At 50.0% G+C, this 13,966-nt stretch overlaps 1 protein-coding gene across 1 annotated transcript in view; it reads right to left on the reverse strand.

Annotated features, from left to right (window-relative positions):
- Window positions 1–1,300: 1,300 nt before the first annotated feature.
- The window catches only part of LOC134029425 (pleckstrin homology domain-containing family G member 2-like), a 33,723-nt gene continuing 21,057 nt past the window's right edge, over window positions 1,301–13,966 (reverse strand). The window contains exons 3-6 of the mRNA XM_062473522.1: window positions 13,126–13,559; window positions 8,915–9,015; window positions 1,641–1,707; window positions 1,301–1,330 (exon numbers count right to left, since the gene is read on the reverse strand). Of these exons, the coding sequence (XP_062329506.1) occupies window positions 1,301–1,330; window positions 1,641–1,707; window positions 8,915–9,015; window positions 13,126–13,559 (632 nt within the window). The remainder of the gene's footprint in view (window positions 1,331–1,640; window positions 1,708–8,914; window positions 9,016–13,125; window positions 13,560–13,966) is intronic.

The following is a 13,966-nucleotide window of genomic DNA, read 5'->3' on the forward strand; positions in this document are numbered from 1 at the left end:
AGGGATGGGGCTAGGGCTGGGCAGGGATGGGGCAGGGATCGGGCAGGGCTGCTACCACACCTGACCGTAACTCTGTTGTTGGTTTAGGCATAAGGTCAGCCGTTTTATTAACCCTAACCCTAATTTTTGAATTTAGGTTAGGGTTAGACTTAGGATCGGGTTATGGCTATCACTAATGCTGATCCTGACTCTGCTACACACCTGACCGTAACTCTGTTGTTGGTTTAGGCATAAGGTCAGCCGTTTTCCTAACCCTAACCCTAATTTTTGAATTTAGGGTTAGATTCAGAGATAGGGCTATAACTCAGGGACATGCACAGGTACAAGCTATTGTTTCCCGGGCAACAGCCCATTTGCCTATTAAATGAATAAAATAAATTGTGGCTACGTCAATACGATAAGCCCATCATTAGTTAAGTTAAATTAAATTGCGATATTATCCAGTTCTGTGTTCATTTATTTTGCCACCATAACGTCAGTGTTGCCCTCTGCCCCCAGTCACATGACATTGTCACATGACACTGTCACATGACATTGTTTGTATTCTCACGCCGGTGCACTGCGAGTGAAGGAGAATGAAAACTCTTCCACACGTGACTTTTTGAAGTAATGGAGATAATGTTGATCTCTTTTTTCATGTTAGAGCAATAGCCCCTCCAAACGTCTGTGCACGTCCCTGCTATAACCAGAGGTGTCAAAAGTATTCACATTCATTACTCAAGTATAAGTATAGATACTAGGGTTTAAAAATACTTCTGTAGAAGTGAAGTATCAATTCAAACTTTTTACTCAGGTAAAGGATAAAAGTACTGGTTTCAAAACTACTTAAAGTATAAAAGTAAAAGTAGTAAGGGGAAAAATTGCCATTAAGGACAAAAGCTTAGGCACTGGGGTTTATAATGCACGACCCACCTCCCCCAAAAAACATTTTTCCAAAGGCCATAATGACTTGTTATATTGAAATGTTGTTGGTTTAGTGTTAAGGTGAGCCGTTTGAGCCCTAACCCTTTGAATTTAGGGTTAGACTTAGGATTGGGTTATGGCTATCACTAATGCTGATCCTGACTCTGCTACCACACCTGACCGTAACTCTGTTGTTGGTTTAGGCATAAGGTCAGCCGTTTTCCTAACCCTAACCCTAATTTTTGAATTTAGGGTTATGGTTAGACTTAGGGATTGGGTTATGGCTATCACTAATGCTGATCCTGACTCTGCTACCACACCTGACCGTAACTCTGTTGTTCTCTTCATTGGCCCTCTGCTGGTCCCATGTTATCGGAGGTGTGCGTGGTTGCCGTGACTACCAGGACACGGCTCCGGGTGGACAGCACTGGGGACAGCGTGACAGGTAGGTCACGGGGTCAATGCAGGGAGTCATGTTTCACAACCTGTAAGATCCCGCCCCCTTACACCCCACGCACTGACACATCTCTCTCACACAGTATCTGCTTTTAACACACACACAACCAAGAGTGGAAACATTTCCTGTGATGGTGCCACCTGTAGAACAGCTGTGGTCAGTCAGACCTAGCATCTCTGTCTCTCTCTCTCTCTCTCTCTCTCTCTCTCTCTTCTCTCTCTCTCTCTCTCTCTCTCTCTCTCTCTCTCTCTCTCTCTCTCTCTCTGACACACACACTCACCCTCTCCACGAAGCATTCTGCGATGGCGGCCGCATGGTGGCTTCTCTCCAGGTCCTCCAGAAGGTCACTGTGAATTCACAGAGGTCATAGGTCAGCTGGAGGTCAAAGGTCATTCTCCACTAGGTCACCAGTCAGACAAGGTCAACATACATCTGAAAATACATCACAGGGATACAGGGGGTGCATCTCCAGTCAGCCATGCAGCCCTGCATCCCTGCAGCCGTGGGGCCCTGCATCTCCAGTCAGCCCTGCAGCCCGTGCAGACCTGCAGACCTACAGCCCTGCAAACCTGCAGCCTTGCAGCCCTGCCGCTGCTATAGACAACTCTCCCGAGAGAACCCCAAATCCCCTTCCTCCATTTCTCTCTCCCTCATCCCTCCCTCTCTTGCACCCCATCCCCTCAGCCTGGGTCTGTCCAACCCTCCCTCCCTCCAGAACCGTCTCCCAAACACACACAGATGGGAAACATCTCAGCTTGGCCTCGCATCAACCTGCTACACACACACACACATATACAGTTTACACACACACACACACGTATACAGTTTACAAACACACACACACACACGTATACAGTTTACAAACACTAACACACGTAAACAGTATACACATACACACACTGGTCTCCTGCCATTTCTATCTCCGTAGCGACATAAACTCTCTCCAGGAACCTGTAATCTTTGATTAACATCTCTCTTTATGGAGACGAGGAGGAGAGAGATGACTGGAGGATAGAGATGAGGAGAGAGGAGAGAGGGAGAGCAGAGGGAGGAGAGGAGAGAGGGAGATCAGAGGGAGGAGAGGAGAGAGGGAGAGCAGAGGGAGGAGAGGAGGAGAGCAGAGGGAGAAGAGGAGAGAGAGAGAGCAGAGGAGAGGGGGAGAGCAGAGGGAGGAGAGGAGAGAGGGAGAGCAGAGGAGAGAGGGAGAGCAGAGGAGGAGAGGAAAGGGGGAGAGGAGAGAGGGAGAGCAGAGGGAGGAGAGGAGAGAGGGAGAGCAGAGGAGAGCAGAGGGAGGAGAGGAGAGGGGGAGAGCAGAGGAGAGAGCAGAGGGAGGAGAGGGCGAGAGCAGAGGGAGTGATTACTGTGCTGAGCTCCAGGATCATGAATCACCTGGAAACAGCCGCTCTCCTAGACTAAGGAGAAGGAACAGGCAGGAACAGGGACTCAGGGGGAGGAAGATGGAGAGAGACGAGGAAATGGGGAGAAGGAAGGAGAGGTGGAGAAATGGTAGGGAGGGAAGAAAGGGGAGAGGGAGGGAGGGATGGAGGGGAGGGCTGGAGGGAGGGAGAGCTTATGGAGTTTCCTTTTTGGACAGCATGAGTGGTGATAGTGAAATGGATCACATTCCTCTAGGACTGGGGGGGAGGTAGGGAGGGGGGGGGAGTGAGTGTCATGTCTGTCTGGTGGTTGTAGAAGCATCTCTGCAGGGACAGTGAGGCCAGCCCTTACATTCCTCTACAAGGGTGTCTGTCTCTCTATATGTCTCCCTCTCTCTCTCTTTCTCTCTCTCTCTATATCTCTCTCTCTCACACACACAGCCCCTTATCTGAGGTTAAGCCCCAGCATTCTTTGACCATGAGCTGAAACCGAGGATGCACCCTTTAGTGCACCCAAAACCCTGAGGTCGCATCTCACCACTCCACACACACACACACACACACACACACACAGAGCACACACACACACACAGAGCACAGCCTCTGCTAGTTAGCAGAACCCAAGGGTCCGGAGAGTCTGGAACCTGTGGAGCCACTGGACTGGCTCCCTCCCTCACCCATCCCTCCCTCACCCATCCCTCCCTCCCTCACCCATCCCTTCCTCCCCCCTCCTCTTCCGAGGGAAAACAGAGAGACACCAGTGGATCTCCTTCATGTGGCCGAGGGGAAAACCACAGACCTCTATACTTCTGCTGACCATCCCTCCCTCCTCTCTCTCTCTCTCTCTCTCTCTCTCTCTCTCTCTCTCTCTCTCTCATCTCTCTCTCTCTCTCTCTCTCTCTCTCTTCTCTCTCTCTCTCTCTCTCTCTCTCTCTCTCTCTCTCTCCCCGTTCTCGTCACCCCACCTCCCCTCCTCCCGCTCGTCCCCAGAGCCAAGTCGTGTTCTGCGGGTGGACAGATGGGCAGCGGTCCTCATTAGGGGTTAGAGGGGAAGCTGCAGGGAATTATGGGTGGTTTCAGTCCAGCGACCGCAAAGCTGAGCATAGCTGCGCTGGACTGGTGAAGGATGGAGGACAAGAGAGTACAGAGAGAGAGGTGAGAGAGAAAGAGAAGAGAGAAATAGAGAGAGAGGGGGGAAGAAAGAGGAGAGAGGACAGAGAGAGAGGAGAGAGAGAACAAGAAAGGAGAGGGAACTAGGAGAAAGAGAGACTAGTGTTGTTTTTATTTTTGAGGGTCTTAATAAAGAGCATCAAAAGTCTCTTTATCTCTCCATCTCTCAGACACACATTCCTGTTTGTTGTTCTTAGATATATCTGAGGTCCAGCAACAGCAGAGGGGTGTTACTCTGATTCTATCTCCGGCTGAGGGCACAATGTTTCTCTAAGTCAGGGTGATATACACTGGGTGGACACGATGGCATTCCAGCTATGCTCATTTGATACCCTGCAGATACATGGATGAGAGGGAGAAGCTCTTTCTCTCTCTGCCCCTCCCTCCCTCTCTCCCTCTCTCTCATAACTCACTAAAGTTACAACTTCAGACAGAGACACAGTCACCTGCCAGCCGAAAGGAACACTCCCTCGCTTTTCTCTTTTTATTTCTTTCATTCTTTCCATCCACCCCCCCTCCTCCTCCTTGTTTAAGCTGGGTCATCATTTCCCTGTTTAGTCTGTCTGTCTCTTTGTCTCTTTTTCTTCCTTTGTTCACCTCTTCCTCTCCTCCCTCTCTCCTGCTTCTCCCTCTCTCCTGCTGAGGGCTCTCCCTCCCTCTCTCCCTCCCTCTCTCCTGCTGAGGGATCTCTCCCTCCCTCTCTCCTGCTGAGGGCTCTCTGGGGTCTGCAGATGAAACCAGTCTCACCTCTCATGTCTTGTTTATACAGTAGGAGCTGAAGACCAGATCTGGACTGAACAGTAAAATATGTCTAGCTTCTAGGGTGCGTTTGATTTAGGTGTCTCGGTTGGAAAACATTGCAGGAAAGTATCAGGAGGCCGGACTCTGCCTGGACAGCCAAACCAGACACATCAAACACACACAAAGGCATCTACAGATCGAAAATATCTGACACATTGCTTCTGGGGCTGGGGTGTGGAGGTCTTAGACCTGCCAGTGTACACAGGGGTGAGGGGTGTGTGTGTGTGTGTATCTTGGGGAGAACATCAGCTTAGCGAGAGGGGGCGTCCTCTGTGTGACATCATGGAGGGCACGACCCCAGCCAGGCATGTATGGGTCACACCGGGGTCAAAGCGGCACCTAAATCACACATCTCTCCATCTTCCTCTCCCTCCCTCTGTCTCTGTTTTTCTCTCTTCTTCTCAGTACCTCTCTCTCACCCTCTCTGTCTCTCCCTCTCTCATCCTCGCTCCCCCTCATCATCTCCATCCCCCTCTCTTTCTCTCCCTCTCTCGGGTCCCCAGGCCAACATCACTTGTACAGTTCGAGTCCAGAGAGAGGGGAACAACACTGTACCAGGAAACCAAACCTTGAGTGATGGGCTCTCAGAGGCAGACCTCCCAGTACAGCCCCCACGTTCCCCTGTCTGTTCCCCTGTCTGTTCCCCTGTCTGTTCCCCTGTCTGTTCCCCTGTCTGTTCCCCTGTCTGTTCCCCTGTCTGTTCCCCTGTCTGTTCCCCTGTCTGTTCCCCTGTCCGTTCCCCTGTCTGTTCCCCTGTCCGTTCCCCTGTCCGTTCCCCTGTCTGTTCCACGGTTCTATCTAGAACGCTTCTGTGGGTCTTAGGTCTGCTGCTATCAGCCCTTTGAGCTTTAGCTGCTATCTTATTCTCTTCCATTTACATTGCATTTACATTTAGTCAAGTAGGGTAAAGTGCCTTTCCCAAGGACACAACGTCATTTTTGCACAACAGGGAATCGAACCGGCAACCTTCTGATTAGTAGCTTGATTCCCTAACCGCTCAGCCATCTGACTCCATCTCTTCCATCTCATCGCAGGTGTGTGTGTACGTGTGTATGTATGTGTGTGTGTGTACGTGTGTGTGTATGTATGTACGTGTGTGTGTGTGTACGTGTGTGTCTGTGTACGTGTGTGTGTATGTCTGTGTGATTGTGTGTGTGTGTGATTGTGTGTGTCTGTGTGTGTGCGTGTGTGTATGTGTGTGTCTGTGTGTGTGTGCGTGTGTGTATGTGTGTGTCTGTGTGTGTGTGCGTGTGTGTGTGTGTGCGTGTGTGTATGTGTGTCTGTGTGTGTGTATGTGTGTGTGTATGTGTGTCTGTGTGTGTGTATGTGTGTGTGTGTCTGTGTGTGTGTGTGTATGTGTGTCTGTGTGTGTGTGTATGTGTGTGTGCGTGTGTGTATGTGTGTCTGTGTGTGTGTATGTGTGTGTGTGTGCGTGTGTGTATGTGTGTCTGTGTGTGTGTATGTGTGTGTGTGTGTGTGTGTGTGTGTGTGTGTATGTGTGTCTGTGTGTGTGTGTGTGTACGTGTGTGTGTCTGGCTCCCTACCAGGTTTCTTGCTAGCCGGATACTAGAGATAAATCACACAGCTTAAACAATGCATTTAAACATTCTCATGCGAAGTAGTTAAATCTCTCTCCCTCTCTCTCTCCCTCTCTCCCTCTCTTCTTCCCTGCCTCGTTCTGTCCTCAACTGCCTCGCTGATCCAGTCTGTCTGGCTCTTAACAAGAGATGTGGAACTGAGGAGAGAAGAGGGAGGGAGGGAGGGAGGGGGGCAAGGAGGGAGAGAGGGGAAGAGAGGGGGTGACAAGAGGGAGGGAGGAGGAAAAGGGGAGGAAAAAATAAGAGAATAGAAGATTAGGGAGGAGAGAAGAAACAAAAGGAGAAGAGAGGAGAAGAAGAGAAGAGAGCAGAAGAGAAGAGAGGAGGAGAGGAGAGGAGAAGAGGAGGAGAGGAGAAGAGAAGAGGAGGAGAGGAGGAGAGGAGAAGAGAGGAGGAGAGGAGAAGAGAGGAGGAGAGGAGATGGGCAGAGATCTTCCGTTGTCTGCTGAGTCATCTTGATAAGCTCAGCCCTGACTAATCTATCTCCTCTGTCTCTCTGGCTCCACAAGTTATGTCTGTCCCAAGATAATCCTTGCTAACACATGATCGAGTGTGTTAACAGAAGTGGTAGGAGTCATTCCGTAACAGTAACATATTTACGCTGAAAGTATTGCTCAAGTGGAGTACAAATACTTTTCTATTCAACACAGACAAGTTGCAAAACCTCTGATCCAAAAACCATTAGATCTCAAAATCCAATCTCTTTTAGAATAGAAAAGAATTGAAAGGACAGCATTTCTATTTCTTTAAGTCACAAAGCCTTTCCCTGCCCGCTAAGATGAGGATAAGAAGCCCGCTGCTCTGCTTCAACAGAGCCTGTCCTGTCCAGCTGCTGACAACTGCACACTCACTGTCTGTGTGTGTGTGTCTTTCTGTCTGTCTGCTTGGCAGTGTGTGTCTCTTCCACCTCCACAAGGCCGTGTCCACCCAGGCCGCCGGCAGCGTGTGGCCCAGCAGAGGCCCCCCGTCCCTGGGTAAAGTTCCTCGGTATGTTGGGCCCCAGCCTGGAGGAACCAGCTCCGTGCCAAGAAAGTAGACATAACAAGCCCTGCGTGGATACAGGGGCTGCATACCACAGCGATGAGGGGATGAGATTTAGGAAAAGGCAGAACAAGAAAAGGAGGAGGAAAGGGTTTCTTTTTCCCTGCTTAGTGAAGCAAAGAGGGGATTAAAATGAGGTCAACCTTATTCTCTCCTTCGATGAAATGTAGGCTACTTACAGCCAAGCGACAATGAGGGAGGTAGAGGGGGAGGGAGGGAGGGAGAAGGGGAGGGAGGGAGGGAAGGAAGGGGGAAAGGGGGGAGGGAGGGAAAAGCAGGGCCGAGATGGAACTGACTGATTATCTCTCGTTTTCCGCGTTATAAACTAATCTAATTTAGGGGTCTGACCCCACAGTGATGGGAAGGGTGGGGAGGGGGCTTAATCCCATACAATGACGCACTGTAGTTACACTATACATTGCTACCCAGAGCAACACAACCTACACATGCTCTTACTTTCCTAAAAACACAAACTGTCCCTCTCTCTCCCTCTTCCTCTCCCTCTCTCTGACGCACACACACAAATACACTATCACTATGCACAGTGAGGCCATTTCCCTTGAGAACCAGAGGCAGGAAGCCATGTTGGTCCAGAGCAGAGGAGGGGGAGGGAGGGAGGGAGAGGGAGGGGGGTCTCAGTAACGTTGGAGAGATGACAGGGAACCAGGAGGGTGTGTGTGTGACTTGGCATAAACGCAGAGAGACTAAAGTGTGAAAACATTCTCAGTGTGTGTGTGTGTGTGTGTGTGTGGGGGGGGGGGGGGGGGGGCGATGAGGAAATATGAAAAATATGAACAGAGCTCTTCCCAGGACCTTTATGAAACGAAACGGTCCGAACTCAAACACTTTCCACACACACACACACATCCCTCCTATCTCTGCAGCACACTCAGGACAGCTCGTCTGAATGATGGATACCTTTCATCAACAGCGTCTCTCCCCAAGTCAAACACACAGAGCACGCACCACAACACTCCGCCGATGACCCCTAGCGCTGCGGAGGTATGGTAATTACAGCTAGAGTCAACACCGACAGGCTGCTCCAGTGCCTGTGGCCAGCCTGGAGCCTGGAGGCTGGAGGGCCCACTGGAAGCCTCAGGAGCTGCTAAGTGGCTTCCAGGAAACCTCGACACTCCTTTTAGTGTTAAGTATCAACAGTAGGGGAGGAGAGGTGGAGAGAGAGAGAGAGAGAGAGAGAGAGAGAGAGAGAGAGAGAGAGAGAGAGAGAGAGAGAGAGAGAGAGAGAGAGAGAGAGAGAGAGAGGGAGAGAGAAAAGTAGGATGCAACTGTGACCTGAACATGATATCCAATCTATAATCAAGCTCTATGAGAGGCCGTCTAGGACAAAATTCCTGAAAGACTTGCTCCTCCACATGCACTCATCACTTGTGCTACCCCATGAAACAGTCACAGACATTCACTCATCAGTTTTTCTTAAGCACTGTTATACTGATCATGCCAATGCACATCCTGGGGCTCTCGTACCTTCTGGATGTCCTCTTGGCCTGACAATGGATGCGTCCGGCTGATAGTTGGGTGTATGTTTGGATGTGAGCGGAGGAGCATACCTGTTGAACTCGTAGATGTCCTCGATGTTGCAGAAGAGGGTGCTGACCTCATCCGCTTTCAAAGGCAGGTCTCCACAGTCTATGATACAGCCCAGGTAGTCCTGGTAAAGAGAGAGGAAGAGAGGGAGAAAGGGAGAGAGAGGGAGAGAGGGAGCGAGAGAGAATGAGAGTAGAATATTGAAATTATTTTTCATTGTCAACATCCTTGCCGCTACATTCCCTCACCAAAATCTCTCAAAAACATGATTTACACATTTATACAATTTCGAAGAATCAAATAACATTTTCAGTTTATGTGAAAGTGGGAAGTTATTGTGGGCTAATGAAGCTAGGAGATTGGACCTTCAGTTCTCCTTAACCCCTCTTACATTAGCGTTATGATAAGTGTGAAGTTAATGACATGCCTTATCTAATTTTAGCCGTGTGCGGAGTTACGAACAATCTTATCTATGTTAGCTGTATGCTAGGTGCGAAGAGTTGCTAACAACCCTCAGGACCTATCCGTTTTTCTCTAGCTGTGTGTACAGTAAGACACAGATAGGTGTGTGGAGTTGCTAAACACATCTTATCTATGATAGCGTATCAGTTACCTTCATAGCTATCTCCATTATCTAACATCGCCAGAACTAGGCTATATCATATTTCTCACGGGCCCATCAATCTAAAACGGCGTCAGCAGACTTCCTGAGTGTAGAGCCTAAGGGAATCCTCTGATCTGATAGGACACACACGTTGCTAACTGATACCGGTGAACGAAGGAAAAACAGACATATTTTATGTAGACATACAGACTTTAAGGAGTCTGCTGTTAAACGTGGACTGTGTGCAGACGATGAACTTGAAAACACGAACACGTACGCCCCCGACATCGGCTTGCATGGTATCGTACGATATTGTACAAGAGAAGGCAGCGTTTATTTTCTAGCAGTGCCCTCGTCGGTGTAATAACACACTTTGAGAAACCAACAGACACCACAGTAGAAACCACAGACCATTTGAAACCAGAATAGAATAGATCAGTCTCCAGGGAGGGTGTCGCATAAGGCCTGACGTTGTTCAGCGCTAGCATTACACAGCAATGTAATCATGTACTCATTTAATTAGCATAGCCTACGCTTTTATCCAAAATAGGAGGGATTTGAATCTGCAACTTCTTGATCTGAAGTCAAATGCTCTAACCACTGAACTTTACCCTTCCCTTCGGGGTTAAAGACACTGAAGTATACAGCCTGGCCCACCCAGAGTAGCCAACAATTAAATAACACACAAAGAGGCCCGAAATAAAAGTGACCGAAACTCAACCATGAAAACAAACTAGAGTAAATATATAAACAGAACAAAGCCTATGGGAGAGCGGGTTTGAAGAAGGGTCCATACACGGGACTGCACACACACACACACACACACACCATCCTGACTGCTGTAGGGTGCATTCCTGAAGGGAAAAATGTAAAAAGAAAAAAAAAGTGGTGTTTGTTTCCCGAGCCACTGGAGTTCTGAGGCAAACAGGCCGCAAAGTTGTGTGTGTGCACGTGTGTTCGACAAAACAAGGCGGAAAAATGGAGGCCTCGCCACATTCATCACCTTTTAAAGGCAAGGGGGAAGAATGGCACTGTAATTACTGTAGATTTACAGGCAGTCACGGCCTGGCAAAAATTCCCATCATGCACACACCCACAAACACCAGCACACACACACACAGACACACACACACACACATATACCCTCTGGTAGGCAAGGTGTGGGATGAGTGATAAATGACACAGTCACAGTCTCTTTCTCTATCCCAATCTGTCTTTATTTCTAATTCACTCTCTCTTTCTTTCCCTCTCTCTATCCCTCCCTCTTTCTCTTCCTCTCCTTCTCTCTCCCCCTTCTCTCCCTCAGACAACCTATAATGGAAGAAAAGAAATAGAAAGCAGATATGCATATGGGTTAGAGAAAATGATTACTACATAAGAAAGAACGCGAAAGAACGAAAGAATGAGTGAAGTAGCAGCAGGTCGGATCTCTTTGTCTGAGAAAGTAGGTCATGGTTTGTAGAGAGAGGGAGTGAGACAGAGAGGAGGGTGTCCCAGTATACTGTGGAGGCCCCTGCGTCCCCCTTCCTCTCCTCCATCTTCCCCTCCACCCCTCCCCTCGTCTGCCCTCCCTCCTCCCCTCCTGAGCCCCAGAAAGTGGGACCCTGCCTAGTATACTGAACCCCAAACTCCCCCCATATTTCCTGTCCTGTTTGGCAGACGTACAGCGCAGAGGGGGAAAGGGGTCTTCTCGTTTTTGTTTTTTTCCCCCCCTTTTCTCCTTCTCTCTCTCGCTCTCTCTCACCATACTGTAAACTGCACACTTAAAAAGTCTGCATGCAAACTTGCAATCAAACTCACGTAAGCTCCCATTTCTCTTACGGACACGCACACACGTTCATCCTTGGTTCCTAATACTGTACCTCTAACTGACATCATCTTTCTCTGTGCTCTATTAAAACCAGCTTCCCATAATATCTGCAGAAGCCACTATGAGGCTCTGGTGTCGTACGAGCTAGCTGGCTCACCTCACACACACAGACACACACACACACAGCTAACAACATCTCCCCAAGTCAGCACTCTGGCTCTGCCAACACTCACACACACACACCAGCCACAGATTGGTAAAACAGACACGCTCTGGCCTAAATCCTTTCCTGCTGCAGAAAACTAATTTATAGTCATCTGATCTGTGCTGGATCTGTGAGCTGGCCAGGCCAGTCAACCCCCCTCTCTTCACTGCCTCCACGCAGCCAGGCTTCAGAGGGTCGAGGCCGACACACAGAACACAGCTAACATTTCAGGCATTCTAGGACATCAAACCCACTTCTCCGATCATGTTCTGTCCTGGAGACTCGGGCCAAACTCTCTTTCTTTCAAACTCTTTTCTTTCTTCCTCTGAGGTTGTCTTGCTGTTCATCTCATCCCTCTCCTCTCCTTCTCTCCTTCCATCCTAGTTGTCCCTCTCTGTGCGTCTTCAGTCACTTTCACAACCACCTGTTGATCTCCACCTGCTAACAGACATTCCCTCAACATCAGAGCAACCGCAACCCTCCCTCTTTCCCCTTCCCTCTTTCTCTATCTCTCTCCCTCTATCCCTCTCCCTCCCTCTTTTTCTCTTTTTCCATCCCTCCATCTCTCTTTCTGTCTCCTTCCAGCCCTATAGCTCTCCAGTGTTTGTGGATATCACATCCTTGTCATTTCCTGTCTATCTTCGCAACTACTTCCTGTCTGTCTATCAGTCGTGGGGGAGACTCCTGACTGACTGACTGTTTGATTGATTGTTTTGACAGACTTTTTTGACAGACTACTACCCTATCTGGAGGGTCACAGTTAAACCTTGGACGACTGTCGGTTTCCACGGGAACATGATGACTGTGATGACAACCCCTCAACAGTCACCCTCTGTTCCTGCTCAAAGTAATCTTCTCTGCTTGGGTGTGTGTGTGTGTGCGTGCCTTTGCACGTGTGTGTGTGTCTGTGTGTGTCTGTGTGTGTGTGCCTGTGTGCCTGTGTGCCTGTGTGTGTGTGTGTGTGTGTGTGCCTGTGTGCCTGTGTGTGTGTCTGTGTGTGTGTGCCTGTGTGCCTGTGTGTGTGTGTGTGTGTGTGTCTGTGTGTGTCTGTGTGTGTGTGCCTGTGTGCCTGTGTGCCTGTGTGTGTGTGTGTGTGTGTGTGTGTGTGTGTGTGTGTGTGTGTGTGTGTGTAGTCAATAACAGCCTCCACATTGTGCAGGGGCCAGCTGACCCTGCCTGTGAAGAGTGTGAAACATCCTTTTGAAGTAACGGCCTGAATTTATTGCTGCTTTCATCCTCTGCCATGCCCTCTCCTCCATCCCTCCATCCCTCCACTCCGGAGTGGAGCGGAGGGGGGGAGGAGGGCATGGAGAATAGATGGTCATTGAGAGAGGGTGGGAGGAATGGATGAAAGCATTGTCAGCATTCTGAAGATGTAGAAAGTAGAAGGGGAATCTGAGCTCAACTTTACAATCAGTCACTCAGTACTGTCTATATAAGGTAAAGCTAGCACCTGATGGAGGTGTCGTGGTGTTGTGTGAGTGTGTGTGTGTGTGTGTGTGTGTGTGAGAGAGTGTAAGGAGGGCAGCAGGAATGGAGGGGGGCTGGGGATTTACTAGCCACACAACACAGACACACCCACTCACACAACACACCAACACAGACCCTCCCTCACCTCCACAATGCTCTTCAGGTCTCTGACGTAGGCCTGCTCTGTCTCCACGATCTCCAGCGCCACCCTCTCCAGCCGAGACAGTTTGGGCGTGGCTGGGGGCGTGGCCACCAGTCCCGCCGCTAAGGCCCCGGCTCCGCCCCCTCCGGCCCCGGTCTGGGTGAGAGGGGTGAGGTCCAGGCTGATGTCGGAGCCGTTGCGCTGGGGCGGGGAGGGGTAAGCGGGCAGGGCTCCGTACGGCAGCGAGGAGGAGGAGGAAGAGGAGTGTCCGTCCTGCAGGGAGGCGGAGCTTGCGGAGGAGCTGAGGCTGGCGGCACGGTCGCTGTCAGAGCACACGGTGTTGACGGACGTGCAGCTGCCGCGGGACGCTCTCTCCGACGACGCCATCCGACCCACAATGCCGCTCAGAGAGGACACGGAGGAGGGGCGCTTGGCAGCTGGGGGGGGGGAGGAGAGGAGGGGGGGAGATCAGGAGAGGTAGAAAGGGGGAGTTGAGAAGTAGAAAAGAGAGGAAGGCAGGTAAGGGAGAAGGGAAAGGAGAGAGGGAGGGAGAGGATGTGAAGAAGACAAGGTCAGTGTCAACATACCTGAAGACTAAAACACAATCACCTAGGACTGTTGCTGTCTAATTACAGCCCTATAGGTTGTAACTAGATCTTCCTTTCTCTCTTTGGCTCCATCCCTCTTTCACCCCCTCTCTCTTTCTCTCTCTCCCCCTCCCTCCCCCTCTCTCTCCTGTGTTTAAAACATAAGTTCAAATTATTGGCTCAGTCTGCCAAAGGAGTTTCAGAAATAGGTTAACGACACAGGTGCCAGAAACTTCCACCTCCCCCAGGGAACGTCT

The sequence above is a fragment of the Osmerus eperlanus genome, chromosome 11 (genome assembly GCF_963692335.1).
Source record: "Osmerus eperlanus chromosome 11, fOsmEpe2.1, whole genome shotgun sequence".
Taxonomy (NCBI): Eukaryota; Metazoa; Chordata; class Actinopteri; order Osmeriformes; family Osmeridae; genus Osmerus; species Osmerus eperlanus.